We start from the raw sequence: 20,545 nt of genomic DNA on the forward strand, positions 1-20,545 counted from the left end.
GCGAAGGGATCCACGTCTACCCCTACCTGGACGACTGGCTCATCCGAGCCAAGACAAGGGAGCTCGCCGTGGTTCACACGGCAAGGACCGTCCAACTTCTCACGGACCTGGGATTCTCCGTGAACTACGCCAAATCCCACCTGGTACCCGCGCAAGACGCTCTGTTTCTGGGAGCGAGGCTCAACACAGTGTCCCTTCTGGCCTCCCCGTCGGAGGAGAGGACCAGGACCATCCTGGGCAAGGTGCAGCGGATGTTGGTGGCCGACGCGGCCAAGGTGAGGTCCATCAAGTCCCTCCTCGGAATGATGTCTTCCTGCATCTACCTCATTCCCATGTGCAGGCTCCGGATGCGCCCGTTGCAGGAGTTCCTGGACGCGCGCTGGATCCAAACGACGGGCAGCTTCGAGGAAAGAATCACACTCGACGAGAGTTTCCGACGAGCGATCCGGTGGTGGGGCACCCGCGCGCATCTGACGGCGGGCATGGACTTCCAGACCCCAGCCCACCAGGAGACAGTGACCACGGATGCCTCCCTGGAAGGGTGGGGAGCGCACACCGAAAATCTGCACGCAAGAGGCCTTTGGCTCCCGACGGAGAAATCCTTACATATCAACGTCCTGGAGCTCCGTGCAGTGTTTTGGGCCCTCAGGTCCTTCCTTCCGTCCCTCAAGGGCAAGGTGGTGAGGATCTTCACCGACAACACCACCACCATGTTTTACATCAGGAAACGGGGCGGAACCAGGTCCCCAGCACTGTCCAAGGAGGCGCAGGACCTGTGGCATTGGGCAGTCGCCCAAGGGATGTTTCTGGTGCCGTTTCATCTGGCAGGGATAAAAAACACCATCGCCGACTCACTCAGCAGGGAGCTGCGCTCGTGCCACGAGTGGGAACTACGGCAGGATCTAGTGGATCGCCTCTTCCGACGGTGGGGCACACCCCAGATCGACCTGTTCGCGACGGCGACGAACTCCAAGTGCCGGAGGTTCGCCAGCAGGTTTCCCCAGGCGAGGAGCATGGGCGATGCTTTCTCGTTCCCCTGGGAGGGCCTGTTCCTCTACGCGTTCCCTCCTTTGCCACTGCTAATCCGGCTCGTCAACCAGCTCAAGAGGTCACGGTGCAGGATGATCCTCGTCGCACCTGCGTGGCCGAGGCAGATATGGTTCCCGGCCTTCTGGACTTGTCAGCGTCCCCGCCAATCAAACTGCCGGTGGACGCGGATCTGCTCTCCAGGGAAGGAGGCGCTATCCTCCACCACGACCCGAAATCGCTGAACTTGCAGGCCTGGCTCCTGCAGCGCTAGAGTTTGGAGGATACGACATACCGGCCGACTGCAGAGAGGTTCTTGCAAAGGCCAGGGGGTCCTCGACTCTTAAATGCTACGGACACAAATGGAAGAGGTTCTCTGTCTGGTGCCACGCACAGAAGATTAACCCTCTACGGATTACGGCTCCCCAAGTACTGCCGTACCTGCTGACGCTGGCCAAAGCTGGACTGGCACACGCGTCCATCAAGATTCATCTTGCTGCGATCTCCCGATACACCAGAACCACGGGGCGGACGTCCTTGTGGTCTCATCGTCTGGTGAAAGAGTTCATGAAGGGACTGTTCAGATCGTTCCCGCCGGTGAAGGCTCCGGCCCCAGCGTGGGAGCTCAACGTGGTGCTGACCAAGCTCATGGGACCTCCGTTCGAGCCTCTGCACTCGGCCCCGTTGAAGTTTCTGTCGTGGAAAACAGCGTTTCTTGTGGCCATCACCTCCGCACGACGGGTGGGAGAGATCCAGGCCCTTTCCTGCAAGGCCCCGTACTTGACTTTTCACGACACAAGGGTAGTGCTCAGGACGCACCCCTCCTTCATGCCCAAGGTACCGTCGGACTTCCACCTCAACGAACCCTTGGTGTTGCCTGTATTCTTCCCGTCGCCTTCGTCGCCGGCTGAGAGAACTTTGCACTCGCTGGATGTGGCTAGAGCGCTGAAGTTCTACGTGGACCGCACGAAGTGTTTTCGGAAGACGTCACAACTCTTTGTGAACTTTGGACCTGTCAATCAGGGGAAGGCTCTCTCGAAGGCTTCCATTTCCAGATGGCTCTCCGGCTGTATCATGTACTGTCATCGGTTGGCAAACCGACCGCTGCCTGGCCGTCCGAGAGCCCATTCCACCAGAGCGATCGCAGCTACCACGGCGTTCCTTTCTGGTGTGCCCCTGCTGGACATATGCAGGGCTGCTACGTGGAGGTCGACGCACACCTTCACGAAGTTCTACTGCGTCGATCGGGATTCCAGGGAGGAGTCCAGGGTCGGCCAAGCAGTGCTGCGCAACCTGTTCGCCTGAGGTGAGCCTGGTGGGGAGGTAAGATGCTTAATGTTGAGTTTGATGCAATGCTTAATGTTGAGCCTTTGCCACCTCCCGTGGTTGTGCATGTGTGTACTGCTATGTATTCTTTATTCATGAGCATGTGAATCCATGCCAGACCCCATGCTGGAGAAGGAACAAGTTACTTACCTGTAACTGTTGTTCTCCAGCATGGGTCTGGCATGGATTCACATGCGAACCCTCCCGCCTACCCCTCTGCGGCTCTTCACTTGGTCATACTGCCACTTCACGTGCTTCCAAATCTGAAGATGGCTGCCAGAGGCGGTGCTTAGGTAGAGGGCAGTCATTGGCTGTGGTCAGTATGACGCAGAGACCAGTGATTGGTTATTACTACGAAAGACAGATCAGAAACGAAACTGATACTGGTTTTTTCTTTACCGAGGATTCCCAGCCTGACGACGGGGAATATTCATGAGCATGTGAATCCATGCCAGACCCATGCTGGAGAACAACAGTTACAGGTAAGTAACTTGTTCCTTGCCCACGCTAATAGCTCAGGAAAGTCTTCATTCTATTAAAGACAAGGAGGCGAGCATTATGCTCTTTCTTTCTTTAATACTGCCAATTCAGCATTTTAAAAGTTCAACTTTAACTTTGTTTTTTAGTTTTTCTTACATCAATTTAGAAAAACAAATGCAAAAGTTACAAGTTCCTTATCTGAACAAAATTTCACCAGAGCTTTGTGAACCACCACTCCCATGATCCTGAGGTCCTTTGTAGTCCTGACCTCCTCCCTCCCACCAATCCGGGCATAGGTCGGCGTATAAACTCTTTCGCGCCCAGGTCCATGCCTCTTTCTTTGCCATCAGAAACTAAACCCATGTAACTCTTCAACTGTCCATTCGTGCAATCAGAACTGTCTTGCTCCGTAGCTGGCGTATTCAAACGGTCCAACGGGGACCACTTGCTAGTACAAGAGCTGCTCATCGACCAACGAGCTCACAACGTCTTCTGGTCGTCTCCTACGAGAATAGAGACATTCACATGAGGGCGGCCATGCATCCAAATGTTAAACATATCACATTTAATCAATCTTTTCATTAATTCGGGTGGGATATAATGCTCGCCTCCTTGTCTTTAATAGAATGAAGACTTTCCTGAGCTATTAGCGTGGGCAATCTTTATTCTCTGACAAGACAGGAGGCTCGCATTATGCTTGTTCAAAGCTTGCTATCACTCTAGTCGATATATCAGATACTGGTTTGAAATAGAAGGTCTTAAAGGTAGACTCAGAGGACCAATCGGCTGACTTCATAATATCTTGCAATGACACTCCTGTTGCGAACGCTCTAGAAGCCATCGCCCCTCTAGCTGAATGCGCACCAAATAAGGATAAAGCTATTCCTGCCCATCACTTCTCTCACTCACCTCGCAATGGTCGCTGTAGCTACTGCATGATGGGGCTTTCTACGCGCTATAAGCAACTGTTACGCCGCATGGCCTAATCTGTGCGGATGCTGCTTCGTAATCTTTAATGTATTGTGCTACACATAGTTTTTTGTTCCCTGTAAAATACAGGTAGGAAATCACTCTGGAATCGGTTTTAGTCCTTTTAACAATAGTGAAAGCTACTCCTTCTGGATAAAATATTTTCCTATCAATCGCTAATGCTTTAACATCCGATACTCTCCGCAGGCAACAAGGCACAGAAGCATAGCTAACTTGCCTGATAATTGTGATCGGGACAAGGCGTCATTTTCAGGCCATCTCATGAATAACTGAAACATGTCCCTGACGTCCCAAGGAACCGCATATTTAGGTTCCGGTGGCCTTCACAATTTCATGCCCTTGAGGAGACTTATTACTGCGGGATGTTCTCCCGCTGGCTTACTGTCCACCCTGTTAAGGCCTGCTGAGATTGCTGATATGTACACTCCTATAGTTCTATAGGCACAGCCATCCTGAAACTTTGAAGCTAAGCAATTAAGGATGTGTACTAGAGGAGCTGAAATGGGATCCAGACTGTGTTCTGCACACCATCGTGCCCAACCGTTCCAAGCTGTGTTATAGCTCCTAACGGTGGAAGGCACCCAGGAATCTTGGGATACAGTGTGCAGCGAGTTCCGAAATTCCTGGCAAGTTCCATCTCTTCCTGAAATCCTGCATGCCATGAACTGTAAGGATCCCGCTTCTATCAACGGGTGGGTCCGACCGGTCGGATCGAGCAGGAGGTCCTGCATGTTCGGAACTATCCTTGGAACATCTGTAAAGTTCCATCGCTACTGGAAACCAGGCCTGTGCTCTCCAGCAAGGCAACACTATCACCAGTTCCACCTTGTTTCTGCGGACTAGAACTCTCGTGATCATCACCAATGGTGGAAAGGCGTAATGGAATGCTCGGTTCCATGGCTGCAGGAAGGCGTCTGTACCCGCTGCACCCGGGTCTATCCTCCAGCTATAGTACTGTGGAGTCTGCGAATTCAGCCTGGAGGCAAACAGATCTATCTCTAGGGGGTCCCCAGATCTCTTGTAGGCGCCTGAAAATCAGGGGGTGTAGCTTCGAATCGCTGGAGTCTACAAGATATCGAGAATTCCAGTCTGCTATACTGTTCTGAATCCCTGGAAGATATTCTGCGGTTACTGCAATGTTGTTCTGTAAGCAATGATGCCAGAAATCCTTCGCTAATTCCGCCAGCATCTTGGATCTCGTGCCTCCTAGCTTATTGATGTAGCGGATTGCTGAGATGTTGCCCATCTTGAGCAGTACGCAACATCTCACTCTGTCCTTTGTAAACGCTCGAACTGCGAAGGAGCCTGCTAGAAGCTCGAGGCAATTTATGTGAAGACTCAGCTCTTCCTCTGACCATTTCCCCCCCTGTCTGAACCTGTTTGCACCTGGCACCCCAGCCTGACCTGCTCGCATCTGATTCTATGATCTGATAGTGCAACGGACCCGGGATAATGGCTTGAATGGATGCTGCTAGCAGCCCCACTACCCTGGCCAGATTTCGAAGAGAAATAGATGGTTTTGCCAACACTGCTCTGAGCTCTTTCTTTATCGCTCTTTGTGGCTTGGGAGCTCTAAGATCGCTCTCACTGTATCTATGGTGAAGCCTAAAATGCCAGTCTCTGAACTGGCGCCAATTGCGATTTTTCTAAATTCACTAAGAATCCCAGAGAGAATAGGAAATTGAAAATCCACCATATATCTCTCATGAGAGTTTCCTTGTTGGATCCCATCACTAGGATATCGTCTAGGTAGATGATCATCCGTACTCCTCTCTCTCCAATAGCTGCGGCTACCGGCTTCATCACTTTCGTGAAGGCCCATGGGGCTGACGCTAGGCCGAATGGAAGACATGTGAAGCGCCAAATCTCCTCCCCCCATCGGAATCTCAGATATTTCCAAAATGCTGCTGTTATCGGAATCGTTGGATAAGCGTCCTTGAGGTCTAGACGCGCTAGCCAATCTCCTGAACGCAATAGGTCTTGATGGAGGTGAATACCCTCCATTTCTAAATGATTTTACTCTAACCATCTGTTCAGATCTTTCAGGTTTATGACTGGGTGAATCTTCTCCCCCCCTGTGAACTAAAAACATGTTGCTGAGAAATCCTTGATCTACCCTGCTCTCGCGCTCTATCGCTTTCTTGTTAGCTAAACTTATCAATTTGCTGTGCAAAAGCACTTGCTCCTCTTGAGCCATATGAATGGGAAAAGTCTCTGTCTTGTACGGGGTGTCTGTGAAATCTATTTGCAGCCCAGCTACCTCTTGTAAAACCCAAGCATCGCTTGATAAAGCTTGCCACTGCTTCAGAAAGAGGAGGGTTCTCCCTCCGATAGGAATATCTGGTGTACTTACCACCTGCTTCACTGGGCTGCCGGAAGGAGCCTCTACCTCTGCAACCTTTTGGATGTCTTCCTCTTGCTGGGAAGGTGGTGTCTTGTTGGCGCCCCTCCCATATTTGGCGCGTGGGCCTTAAGGCCTTCGCTGGTAATTGAAACGACCGGACGAGCGACCTCTAAAACGTCCGGTCCTGGCAAAAACACGCCCTGGGAAAAAATTCTCTTATTGAGCTCTGGGCTCCTTCGAGGGCCGTGTATGTGCCCACAAACTGGGACATCTCATTTGCAAAGGTTTCTCCAAAAAGAAGACCTTTTGGTGCCTTCACCGGCTTCGTATGTGGCTAGGTCGCTAAGTTTTTTTATCGATCTTCAAGAGAACGCCCCTTCTCCTCTCCGATGATAGTGCGCAGTTGGCGTTGCCTAGTAGAGACAGCGCTCTCTGGGCCCAGTTACCTAATGCTTGGACATCCACCAGGGTACCAGTGTCCTTCGCCTTTTCTACCAAATCCATAATCTTTGCAAGTGGTCCTGCTAAATCCAGGAGCTTGTCTTGGCAACCTCTCCAAGCACGATCAACACCTTTCCTAATATCTTGCGCGGATTTGGTAACGAAGGTGACCATCTTTGGGTCCAAGTCTGGTGTATTTGCTAACCTTCCCGGCAGCTCCGGTCTTGGGCATTCCTATCGCATACGGGGTCGGACCTCTGTCCACTGGTTTTCTGATGTGCTGTGACATGTACAATGCCACCCTGGGCAAGGGCACCCATTCAGATGATTTAGGGTGCCTAATAGCCTCCGGTTCGAACATATCTACGATGTTGTCTTCATCTTCGTGGGCACTTTGTTCAATGGGTTCAGTTATATCTTCCTCCTCGCCACCTTCATCATCGGGGGCATAGCCTTCCTCGTAATCCCTTGAATTGTCCACCCCTAGGGCAGGGGTTCTATCATGGCACTCCACCATTTTAGCTAGAAAAGCTTCCTTTAATCTGGCGACAGGGTCGCTCTGACTTTGGGGAACAGCGTTGTCCCTTTCATCTGTGCCTGCAGGGGTCAAAGAGTCCAGGCTCTCTCGGGCTTTCTTACACCCCTTTTTATCAACCCTTTTATGAGGGTGTCTAGCTGACGTTCCCTCCCCAGGGCTATCTACCCGTCTTTTTCTGGCAGCTAATTGTTCTCGTTGTTCAGCCATGCTTGCTTCTAGCATCTCCAACCTTTGACCCAAAGGCTGCAGCCCTTGAGACCGCTTGTGTGAGAGAATCACCTCGTACTCTCTTAAAGCTGATAGACAAATCGTCCTCTTGCCATGTGTGATCTTCTTCCCACTCCTGCTCACTCCATTCAGGTGTGGTGGAATGGGAGTCTCCTGGGCACGATGAGTGAGCCATAGCAATCAACGTGTTAGCAGGGCTAACTTCTTGGGAGTCAGCTTTTTAATCCGGCTCTTAATTAGAGTTAGTCTTATCACTTTCTGAGCTTTCTAGCTTCGTTTCTGCGTGGAATCACAAACGTCCACTGCAGACAATCTTGTCTAAAATTCTGCCTCTTTTTTTTTTTTTTTGAGGCAAATATGCAGAATTCAATCCCCATGACTCTCCAATGCGTTCCGTTATACTCCGTGACGAAAACGAACGTTGGAGAGCCGAGGGGATGATGGGAAGGCTTGAGGGGAAGGCTGTGATCCGCTGGGTCCTAAAACCCTTGCGCGCAGCGGCGCGAGCTGACTGCGGGCCTATGTGCGTAGACGGTCTTCGCGTCGCAGGGCCTTAGTGCCTGTAGGTTCGGCGGCGCGGCTGCCTCTACGTGTACACGGGGAGCGGAGTGGCTGCCTGAGACGAGCGGCTTTGCTCGCGGCTCCACTCCGCCTCCCCATCGCGTCGAGAAACAAAGACACAGTTCAAAGAGATACGCGCGCTCCTATCCTGACAGAAAATACGCGTGCACTAACCTTTAACTAAAACACGGCAAACATCAATGGTCTGAACTACATAACATACGGTTAATATCTAATGTAATTACCAGTACACTGTATTAGCGTTCTGAAACTAACGCAATAGTATTGTAAGAAAAAGGCAAACACTTATCTGACTGTGGCAGCAAAAAGAAAGAGGAATGGATCTGGGCGCGAAAGAGTTTATACCCCGACCTATGCCCGGATTGGTGGAAGGGAGGAGGTCAGAACTACAAAGGACCTCAGGATCATGGGAGTGGTGGTACACAAAGTTCTGGTGAAATTTTGTTCAGATAAGGAACTTGTAACTTTTGCATTTGTTTTTCTAAGGTGATGTAAGAAAAACTAAAAAACAAAGTTAAAGTTGAACTTTTAAAATGCTGAATTGGCAGTATTAAAGAAAGAAAAAGCATAATGTGAGCCTCCTGTCTTGTCATAGAATGTGTCCTCCCAAAATTCTCACACTAGGGCTGAATTTGGAAATCCATCCCAACACACTACTAGCCATTTGAAGACTTTTATTGGGACTTGTGATTTTAAGGGCACTGGGCCTATGTTTTACTAGCCAGGGAATTACCTTTTAAGGTTATGACCTCATTTATAAAGTTTCTTATGTTTGCTTCTTTGTTCTGAACCTTTTAGTTCACAAAGTAATGATTACTTACCTGGTTCTATTACTTTGTTTTCTTGCTTTGCTACACTAGCAGTATCTTGAAATCTATCTCTAACTCTATTTCAAGGTGAAGTGTACGTGCGCTTTTCATAGCACACCAAGGGGAATGTGTTTATATAGTGGATGTTTGTTAGGGAGAATTCTCATTTCTGTGCTAATTTCCTTCAACCTTAGAGACCTCCAGCTCTTTTGCTGGACTTAAGGACTTTCAATTGTAATTCTGGAGTGAGTGAGATTTTTTTCTCACCCGTGTATTTTTGATCTGGGAACGGTCTAACCTAGACTTCATTGGGAGATTGGAACGTATTCACATGCTCGGAGTACCCGTTGACCTTTTTCCTTCCCTAACCTTTTTCTTTTGCACAACCTCAGTATTGCATCAAGTGTAAAAAGTTATATATCCATGTCCACAGTGTCCTAGTAGTTGAAGTCACCTCTGGGTGTAGGAAGTGTGTGTGTGACATCCCAAAGGGGTATATGCTTATCTTAAATCTGAGGAAGTATTATGTAATGTATTTTTTTTGTTGCACATTGTCCTTTCTAAAGAAGGCGGTTTAAAACTGACCGTTAACTAAATAGAACATTATTTCACTAGAAAACCTTGAGTACAAGTGTAATTTGGATACTTGTAATTGTGAATCTGTGTTGCATCTCTACAGCTCATGTTTACCTGTCTTGAGATAGTCTGGCTGCTCAGTCACTCTACCAACTTGTGTAGCACAGACCTATACAAAAAGGTGGGCTACCTATTACCAAGAGGACAGGGCTGGAGTAGTCTCCCAAAGGGTTACTACATACAATCTTGCCTAACACTGTTTTAGTGGGTTTTTAATTTATAAGTTTGTTTCAAGTCCGAAATAAATAACTGAATTTTTATTGATTCTCCCGATCTTCTATTATTAAGAGTGCTCTGTGTGTGCTTAACTGAACCCTTCACCACTCAAATCCTCCTATGTCTAAGCCTAGCTGCTCATCCACACCCCCCAGATAGTTTGGATACACATCAGTGTTTATCCCGGTTCATAAGAATAAGTTGACCTTTCAGAATCCGTCCAAGAGCGGATTCTGAAAATCCATCTTTCTGGTATATTGTTTTTTGCCAGATGGCTTTACCTGGTTTTTTAGCCTGGTTTCCAGATCTTTCTCATTGTGAATAGACTTACTCCTACATCCCGTCCCCTTTCCTCCAACTTGTGGGACATTCGGTCCTTCGGGACGGGACCGGAGCACTTTTGTCAAAAAGCATCAAAAATTAAAATGTTATCTTTCTTTTGTTTTTATGCTCGGTACTGCACGTGGCGGTAACCCCGCCCTCTTGAGCTCTGCCATGCGCATCGCCCTTCAGTCCTTTTCTACGCGTGGTTGGGGCTGGACGCACTAGCATCACTGGGAATTTTTATTCCCTTTGTCCTTCCTGCTCGGTTCCTCGGTCATCTATTCCTCCCTCTATGCCGGAGTGTCTGGGATTCGTGTCCCATTCTTCACGCGAACAGAGTTTTTGCGATGGCGAATCCCCACTTTCTTTGAGTGTCTAGGCCCGGAGCATCGCTGAGATTCTTGCTTATACTGCGACTCTCTCTTCGTCCGGGGCCTCCAACGTCGCTTCTTTGTTGGGAGGAAGTGTTTCAGCGCATTCCTCCACCTCATTTCCAGTTTTCGTAAGAAATGCCCGGTAAGCTCTTTTACTTTTCAGGGTGCCCCGGCCAGGGGACTCCTTCCCGGGGTCTTCTAGGTCCGGGAGGGGCACGTGTTGCTCTGTCACCAAGGGTTCCCCTGAGGTGCCCCAGGGTCCTAATAGGCGTACCGGAGTGTTCTCGGAAGATTTCCGCGGCGGACCTGCCAGTACCGGACATTGTTCCGAAGTTCACCATTTGGGTGCTAAGGTTAAGCCCAGCTCGTGTGTGGCTCTGGATACCAGGATTCCCCGAGATCTCCTCTTCTGGAGCTTTCTGTACTGAGTCATGGCCTGAGGCCCCTCTTGAGGGAGCTTTTCATACCGGGTTAAAACCTGAGGTTCCTCTTGTTGAGGCTAAATGCTGCACCGACAGATCCGAGAGACCCTCTTTTAAGGTCTTGTCGGTGAGGTTTATTCTTCAACCGTCCCATGTTCAGGGTCGTGGTGGTACTGGGTCTGTCGAGGGGGCAAAGAGGGCGGTCACGGACCATTTGTCCTCTACTACCGGCTCTGCCGAAGTTCCTCTATCGGAGGCTAAGTTTGGGCCTGGTTCTAAGATATCCAGTGAACATCCGAGTCCACCCAGTACCGGCTCTGCCAAGGATCCTTGTGAGGCTAAAGTGTTAAGTCACCCTGACTCTCCTGAGGAGACGATTGCCTCATCTCCACATGTGATAGTTCTCTCCCAGGTATGGACAAAATGTCGGCCGAACCGCCGGCCATTTTGGATACCTCCCTTACTCCAACGTTCACAATGTCTGGTGCTAGGTGTATTCCTTTTGGTCTCAGCAGCCTTTTCCACGCCACGCGGACAATAAAAACCCATTATGCCCTTCTTTCGACTGGCGTGCGCAGGCTCTGCTGCCTGATACTGTCTCGCCCCCTTCTGCTTCCCTGGACCCGGCCGGTGGTGGACCCTCCTGTCAACCATCATCTCTGCTTTTGCGGGGGTATGCCCCTTACGAGCGACCTCTTCCTTTTCCAACGTCTAAGCCCTCGGCTGAGGATGAGTTATTTTGGGAATTTTCAGATGCTCAGGCATTCGCTCCCTATGAGGACTTATTTCAAGTGTCTGTTAAGGGAAATGTACCCTGAGCCTCCTGTTCCGGCACCGGCTGTTCTGATTCAGATTCCGGTGGTGCCACTCCATCCGGCGCTTCATTCTGTACCTCCTCCATGTCTTTCTCCTCTGCCCCGTTGTCTCTAATAGAGAAGACACCTGTGGACTGGGACAATACTTTAAAACCTGGAGGGATCGGCGTAGGGGACCAGTCTTCTGTTCTCGCTTCGTTGAATGAGCTTCAAGCGGATCAGGACAGCGATGAGCAGCCCCGCTCGGTGAGAGCATTCCATGACCAGGAGGGCCTTGTGTAGCTCTGTTGCCAGGGATTCCACTGAGGTGTCCGGGGGCCTAATAAGTGCACCGGAGTGTAGTGTTCTCTGAGGGTTCCTCCATGGGACCTACCGAAAACCGTACATCGGTCCGTGGTTCACCATTTGGGTGCTAAGGTTCAGCCCAGTTCGTCTGTGGCTCTGAATACCGGGTTTCACCCTGAGGTCTCCATTTCTGGAGCTTTCCACACTGATACCGGTGTACGCTCTGAGGTCTCCGTTTATGTAGCTTTTCAGACCGGGCTATGGCTCGACGCCCCTCTTGAGGGAGCTATTCGTCCCGGGTTAAAACCTGAGGTTTCTCTTCTTGTGGCTAAATCCAGTACCAATAGTGTCGATGGATCCTCTGAGGGTCCTGTCAGTAGGGTATGCTCTTCAACCGTCCCACGCTCAGGGTCGTGGTGTTACCGGTTCTGTCGAGGGGGCAAAGAAAGGTGGTCAAGCACCACAGGCATTCCAGTACCGACTCTGCTGAGGTTCCTCCACTGGAGGCTAATTCTGGGACAGTTCCTAAGATGTCCAGTTAACATCCTAGATCTGCCAGCACCGGCTTGGACGAGGATCTTTGTTACAAGGCTAAAGTATTACTTAAGTCCCCTGACTCCCCTGAGGAGACAGTTGCATCACTTTCTCCAATGACAGTTCTCCTCAGGTGTTTGGCGGCACAACATTATTGGGCCACGGCTGCCATTTTGGATACCTCCTTTACACCAACGTTCACGATGTCTGGTGCTGGGAGCTTTTCTTTTGCCGCTGAGCAGCCTGTCCATGGTATGTGGATGACAAAAATCTGTTTATGGGTCCTGGCGAAAGCTTCAGCTAAGGCCCCTTATACACAGTGGTCAGGGTCCCAGACTCGGTCCTTCTCTGGATTTCGGGAGTTTCCGGGTTGCCGTGCACGCTGGTCTGAAGCTCCGGTTGGTGGCCCCGCCAAAAGCGACAGCGGCAAGGTGGTCAGTTTGTCTCTCGGCCATCAGCCTCCTCTACAGGGACAAGTAGTCTCCCTGCTGACAAATTATCCAAATGATATTTTTTGGCAGTCGCACGAGACTCCGGTGGGAGGACGAATCTCGTCTCATCTTGAGGCTTGGCAGACCATCACCGAAGATCGATGGGTTTGTCCATCGCTTTGGTGGACTTTCGCTTGCCCTTCCCCTCTACCCCACCCTCTTCCTTTCCAGCAGATCAGGATGCCCTTCCCCAGAGCCGAGGTATAGGAACTTCTAGACCTCAGAAGGGTGCTGTTCCCCTCAGGGAGTAAGAGGGGGGGGGTCTATTACACCTGTCTGTTTCACAGTGCCCAAACCTAACCAGGCTGGCCTGCGCACTATCCTGAATCTTTCTCAGTTCAATCTATCCCCATAAGAAATTCGAGATGATCACGCCCTGCCAAATAGCCCTGTCCTCGGTAGGGTGATTGGCTCAGTGTGGTCGACCACCAGGATTCGTACATGCACATTCTGATTTGGACCCCCCCCTCCCCATGGGAAATATCTGCGGTCCTTCCGAGGGAGCAAAACACTTTCAGATTTCAGTACTCTTTTTGGTCTCCGCTCAGCGAGATGCGCCGGAGACTCCTCTGAGGGCCCCACAGCGGGTCTGCCAAAACCGGATCTTCTTCCGAGGTTCCCAGTTTGGGGCTAAAGTTGAGCCCATTTTTGCTGTGGCTCTGGTACCAGGGTTCGCCCTGAGGCTTTTGCATCTGGAGCTAACTGTACTGAGTCTTGGCTCCAGGCCCCTCTCAAGGTGCCTATATGGACCAGGGTGAAACCTGAGGTTCCCCTTCTTGGGGCTACATCGGACCCCAACAGAATTGAGGGCCCTCATCAAGGGTCTTGGCTGTAAGGTATATCCCTCAGCCTTCGCACGCGCACGTCTGTGGTGATACCAGTTCTGTTGAGGAGGGCAAAAGAAGGTGGTCATGCACCATAGGCCTTCCATTACCGGCTCTGCTGAGGATCCTCCACTAGAGGCTAATTCTGGGGCAGTTTCTAACCTGTTGAATAAACACCCTAGATCTGCCAGTACTGGCTCTGCCGAGGTTCCTTGTTTCAAGGCGAAGAAGGCACGCAAGGCACCGGACTCCCCTGAGGAGACTATTGCCTCACTTGCTCCTGTGGCACAGTTCACCCCAGGTGTTGTATTTTGTAGTTCGTGTTTGCATGGACAATTCGGTGGCGATGTTTTACATCAACAAGCAGGGTGGCACCAAGTCTCCTCTCCTTGTAGATCTTGCCATACAAATTTGGACTGGGCCATCCAGCACATGGTTTGGCTGCAGGCTGTGCACATCCTGGATCACCTCAATGTGGCCGCAGATGCACTCAGTCGCATCTGTTACGAGTGGGAGATGAATAGCAATGTCCTCCAACATTTTCCATCAATGGGACACCCCAAAGGTGGACCTCTTTGCAACTTCTTTAAACATGAAACTGCCTCTTTATGCGTCCAGTGACTGGCTTAGAGCATCCTCCCTGGGAGACACCCTCGAGATCCTGTGCGACCATGTAAGATTATGCTTTCTCTTCATTGCCTCTTATCCATCGGTCGCTCTGTAAGCTCAGGAGCACATCAAACTGCAATCTCCTGTTCAAGGCTTCTCGGTGGCCAGTCAGATTCTGGTTTTTGGAGCTACAGCATCCGTCGGTACCTCCCGATCAGATTGCTGCAGATTCCCGACCTGCTTCACCAGAGCATTCGCCAAATGTGGCACCCCTCCCCCACAATCGTTCAGCTTCAGATCGTTAACACATTTCGCTCTGTCCAAGGACAATGTGCGTATTAGCTAAGCAGCCGGGAAGCCCTCTACGAGAGCTTAGTACAGGAGCAAATGACTCCGTTTTGCCATTGGTGTTTAGCTAAACGGCTCAATCCCAGGCAAGCTTTGGTTGACACTGTTCTATCTTGTTCATCTGGCCGTTTCTGGCATTCCTAAGGTCAAGATTGGACCCAGAAAACTGCTTTTAACATGGTATGGCTGTGTGCACGAAAAAGCAAATGAGGTGCAAGTGTTTCAGAAATATAATTTTAAAAAGTTTGAAAAACCTTTGGGCACATGTTTTTACACCATGGTAAAAGGTATGTAGCGGATGCATTTCTGTATAAAATATCTATTTTTACAGAATTTTTTAACCTTTATTGAGGTTGGTTTTACAATGCAAGGTTTTTGATGCCCTATGTTCCCATGCCAATGCTTTGAGTCCTAAAGAGCCCCACGCTCTGTCGCCTGGTGGAAAGCATCATGATCGGTTTTGCCACAGCAGATATGAATGGAAATAAAATACTGTGGAATTTTGTGGCCTGCCCTTGCGTTACATGGGTGAGACGTTTCATGACGACCATCTGCTGCAACACATGAATTTGTTCAGCTAGTCCCATTTGCCCAGCCTCTGACAATGCCCCACTTTCCAGAAAGAGAAATGTATGCATCTGTGGGACAATCGCACTACCCGGGAAATCTGAAGGACTGGTGGACGAACCCACCGCCAACAACATGTAATGGTTTGTTTGGCTTTTATATTTCACCATTTCTTCTATGGCAGATCAGATCTCGAGCTTCATCATTATTTGTAAGCATTTATTTTCTTTTGCTGCATGCCTTCTACATAACCTTGTTTGTCCACAAGGTGGTTTAGGTGTTGAAATTCTACTTTTAAATAGAAGTGTTGCCTGCCCAACAATTTGCACGCATTGAAGTCCTTACTGAACCTTGAGGCAAGCTTGAACCTATATTGATCTTAAATTGGCGTTTTACCTTTCCTTTCTAATGCGACTTATTTAATTATTTTTAACATTTCAAAAAATGTTTTATGTAAAGACCTGTGCTTTTCACCTTGGTGGTTAAAATTGCAATGCTGCTCATTTCAGGAGGGTAAGAGTTGCGATCAATTGCTTGGCAAGATAGGGTCTAGAAATAATTGCTCACTTGACTTAATCCACCAGAGCAGTAGATTTTGATAAGGGTTTTCTTTTCTAACTCCATAGAAACTGAAAGTGAGAATGAATTTCGACCTTTGGATGACAGGATTGATGAATTTCACCCCAAAGCAACAAGAACGCTCTTCATTGGTAACCTGGAGAAAACTACAACTTATCATGACCTGCGACTGCTCTTTCAACGTTTTGGAGAGATTGTGGTATGTGATACTTCTGCCTTCTATTAGATTTACATTAATATACTTGCACAAATATACTGCTGGACCAAATTAATTTCCTGATTCTTTGGTGGACCCTTTACAGGCCAGAGAATATAGGCAAGCCCCTAATGCATACGACTGGGTTAAGGCATATACGCACAAATCGTTTGCAAAATATTGAGTGATACCTTTATTTGGGGGCTTCTGTTTTGAAAAATAGAACTGTAATTTCCAACCTGTGAATAGTACTGCGTTTGAGGATTCATTTGTATTCATAGCTATAAAATGACAATCTATACATAGTAGGAGTTTATTACTCGATGCCTTTCATGACCGGCTGTACCGGTTGGTATTAGTTGGGCGTTTGCTACTGCCTGACATGAAAGCTATTATTACGAAAAGAGGGATCAAGGCTAACTAGCCATCAATTTGGGCTGCACTCCCGAAGAACCAAAAGTGATTTCCTTTGCATTTTGAAAAATGGCTTTCGAATGGATTGTGTCCTCCCACGTATTCCTCATCTTTGAACTCAGTTCTGTTTTTCCGTGTTTACTGCTTTTGTTGCGGTATGCCTCGTTACTCACAGGAATATCTTCGAATCTTCTTCTTCATCTCGAGTTCCGACAGGAAATGGCTTAGTCTTCAGCGTCGTAAACTCCTCGATCTGTCACAAAAAAATGCTGAAACTGCGGAGCAAAGATGTCTGTGACGGACCCTCACAGGATCTGCTTGTGGTTTCTCGGGTCGACTCATCCGTCTTCGGAGTGCGAGGACTTGCCTACCTATGACTGCCAAAGCCCTGAGAAAGCGTAGGGGGAAGCTCGCAGCAGGTAAGGCCCAACAATCCCCTTCTACTCCATCAATAAAAAACCTCAGACAAGTCTACGATATTGTCTCCTTATCGAAAGAAAATCCATACGTTTCCATTCACGAAGTGGTTCGCGCCATTCTTCGACTTCGAGACACGGAAAGAAACAGCACCATAGATCTCCATCTTCCATCTCTTCAAGTTCATTTGTTCGTTTGCCCCCACTAAATCCAGTTTACCGGCCCAGTGGGAGGAGTTTAGCCTCCGAATGTTACAGGTTTTCGAGAACGCTGCCTTTTCCCCATTGAATACACCTAAAGGCAATGCTCCGGTCGAAAGACCTCAAAGCACAAGAGCTGTGCGTCCTCGGACCCTGACGCCAAGTCTCCTCGAGAGCAATCTCATCCCTTGTGTCTAGAAAGTCACCTCGAAGACTAAACTGTCAATGGCATCTCGCTGATGGACTTGATTAAGACAGGACCGAAAAGTGCGTCATCGGCACCGATAACTGTGGAGAAGACACCTCGATGCCAAATGTGTCGAAACCATTGACAAAATTGTTGAAGCCATTGACGACCACGTCGCCAATTTTGGCACCTGTGACAACAGATATTCAACTGCGGTTGAGAAGACTTGTACTCCTTTACCACGTTCAAAATTCTTCAAATCATGGAACACCATCAGTACCTGAAGCACTGAGATCTGAGGACTCGCATATGAAGAATTTCAAGAATGCCTTCATGACGCAAGTGGAATAGACACCTCCGGAGGTTGAATTTGGAAGAGCAGACCCTGGTGACCACACTGAGGTAACATATAGGCAGCTTATGCCAAGGCTCATGGGATACATGCGGTGGTCTAGGCCTACATCTCTTTTTGAACAGGATGATCTTACGGGCATATTGGACAGAGGGCCACAGGAGGACCCAGTTGTCCCCTTTCTTCAAGCCTTACAAAGGCGAGTGGCTACTAACTGTGAGGCACCAGAGGTTATTCCAGCTGTAAATAAGAAACTGACGGCTAAGTATACACTTTCTAGTTCTGACCCTTTGTACCTCTCCAAGCACCCAACACCAGAAAGCCTGGTAGCTCAGGCAGCCACCTCCATGAGTAGGCAAAATGCCTATCTTACAATACCTCAGGCTAGAGACGAAAAAAGTCATGGCGCCATGGCCAAAAAGGTTTTTTTTTGGCCGACAGTATGGCCTTGAAGTCGGCCAATGCTACATGCTCGCTAACGAGGTTCACACACACCCTTTGGGATTGTATTTCTATGGCGGCTGACCATATCCCCGAAGTGGAGGCGCGAGACAGATTCCTTCATATTGTCAAGGATGGGAAAGACGCAATGTGCAAATCTCGCCAGACTGGTCTCGACTCTGTTAACAGTATCAGCAGAGCTATGGCGGCTAGTACATTGATGCACAGATTTGCCTGGTTTGCGAAAGTCAGGATTTGCCCCAGACGTACAATCCGGGTTCTCAACATGTCATTTGACGGCCCGCATATATTTGGGAACAAAGCTGATGAAAGTTTGGAGAAGCTGCAAACTTCCAAGGCGGCGGCCAAATCACTTGAAGCTGCAATGAGACAAACTACAAACCGCCCCACACCCACAGGTACACCCCAGAGGGGTAGGTCCTTTCATCATTACTCCACATTTGGAAGAGGCAAAGGATAGTCGGCTCAAAGAAGACAAAGACGATTCCTCCGCGGTGGGCGGCGAAGAAGTACTAAGACTGCAACAGCAGCGGCTACCTTACCTTCAGCCACTGCGTCAGCCTCTCCAAAACCTCTCGGATGTCTTCTTCCACAAGACTGCAGTAGGAGGCGGGGTGTCCCATCATCTGACAGAATAGCAGGCTATTACTTCAGATACTTGGGCATTGGAAGCAGTTGTCTAAGGTTACTGCCTACCTTTCCTGCAAAAACCTCAAATTCATCCACCCGGGAACAACTCTTTGAAGGTTCCAGACCCGCACCTTATGCAGGAAATTTTAACCCTCCTAGAGAAAGGCGCTATAGAACCAGTACCTGTAGCGGAGAGGAACAAGGGTTGGTACTCCCCATATTTTCTTATCCCCATGAGGGAGGGAGGATTGAGAGACTTGAACAAGTTCCTCAGGAAGGACAAGTTCAAGATGGTAACCCTTTTTCCGATCCTTCAGGCCCTCCAGCTTCAGGATTGGCTGGTATCATTGGACCTTCAGGATGGTTACTTTCATGTGCCGATCTATCACAAGCACAGACAGTACCTGAGGTTTGCCGTTCTCATTATCAGTTTTAGGTTCTGCCATTTGGGCTAACCTCTGCCCGAGGGTTAAGCTGATGGTGGTTGTGACAGCAAGTCTCAGGAGAGGGGGGTCGGTGGGGGTGGATTCACATCTACCCCTACCTGGACGATTGGCTGATCAGGACCAGTTCCTCAGAACTGGCCCTGGAACATCTCAGCTCCACCTGTCACTCCTTCACAGGCAGGGATTCTCCCTCAACTTCAAGAAGTCCCACATGATATAATCACAAAGACTCCAATTCATCGGAGCAGTCCTGGATGCATCCCTGGGAAAAGCTTCTCCACCAGAGGTGAGGGCTCAAGACATTCTGCAGATTGTGACCAAATTCCAGAATGCCCAACATATACCGGCCTTCGAATTTCTAAGGTTGCTCGGCCTCATGGCATCCTGCATTTTTCTGGTGCCAGAGGCTCGCCTGAGAATGAGATCTCTCCAGTGGGCTCTCAGCACCCAGTGGTCACAATTCTCAGGATGGGTGTCGGATCTCCTACAAATCCCACACAGAGTCTCACTGGATCTTCAGTGGTGGTCCTGTCAGGAGAACATTTTGAAAGGAGAACCTTTTAGGCAACCATAGCCAGAGAGAACAGTAGTGACGGACACCTCACTCACAGGCTGGGGAGCCATACCAACGATTTGACCATCAGCGGTCATTTGTCTCGATTGGACTCCAAACTACATATCAACCTTTTAGAGCTGAGGGCAATCAGACTAGCGCTGAAGGCCTTTCTGCCCTCTGTACGGGGGGGAGTTTCCCGATAATGACGGACAACACAATGGCCATGTACTACCTCAACAAGAGAGAAGGTGTAGTGTCACTACCAGTGTGCCCAGAGGCAATGCAGCTCCGATTCTGGGCAATACAGGAAGGAATCCTTGTCGGCAGTTCACCTAGCCGGAGAGAAAAACATGATGACGGACGCTCTAAGCAGGCACAGCAGTCCCCCACCAGTAGGAGCTAGCTCGGGAAGTCCTTCAAGATAGCTTCACCATTTGGGGAACCCCGCAAGTGGATCTGTTCGCGACTGGTGCCAACCGGAAGTGCGAGGTGTACTGCTCAAGGGAATGTCCCCCAAAAGGGTCTAGGAGACTCCTTTGTGGTGGACTGGGAATTTCGTACGCGTTTCCTCCAATCCTCGTCATTCCTCACGTGATCAGGAGGTTGAGAAAGTTCAGGGAATCCTTGATCCTAGTTGCCCCGGAGTGGGCCAGGGGGACGTGGTACGCGGACCTGCTGGACATGTCCATCTGCCCTCCGATAAAATCTTGCACAAAGAGAGGACCTTCTCTAGCGAGAGGAGGGTCGAGTTCTCCATCCAGATATCAGGACCTCCCAGACGACGTAATGGAGATTCCGCTTTCGGCCAGAAGGCCATCAACCAAATCTTTGTACCTCTGCCAATGGAATAAGTTCTTCAGCTGGTGTAGAGATAAGAATGTTGACCCTTTTTCATGT

The 20,545-nt window shown here is 49.4% G+C and overlaps 1 protein-coding gene across 2 annotated transcripts in view; it reads left to right on the plus strand.

Moving 5' to 3' along the window:
- Nucleotides 1-20,545, plus strand: part of SPEN (spen family transcriptional repressor) — a 633,803-nt gene that overhangs the window by 332,953 nt on the left and 280,305 nt on the right. For both annotated transcript variants that reach the window (XM_069611090.1, XM_069611091.1), the window contains exon 6: nucleotides 15,836-15,987. In XM_069611090.1, coding sequence (XP_069467191.1) covers nucleotides 15,836-15,987 — 152 coding nt within the window. The remainder of the gene's footprint in view (nucleotides 1-15,835; nucleotides 15,988-20,545) is intronic.

The sequence above is a fragment of the Ambystoma mexicanum genome, chromosome 8 (assembly GCF_040938575.1).
Source record: "Ambystoma mexicanum isolate Mex_15411 chromosome 8, UKY_AmexF1_1, whole genome shotgun sequence".
Lineage (NCBI taxonomy): Eukaryota > Metazoa > Chordata > Amphibia > Caudata > Ambystomatidae > Ambystoma > Ambystoma mexicanum.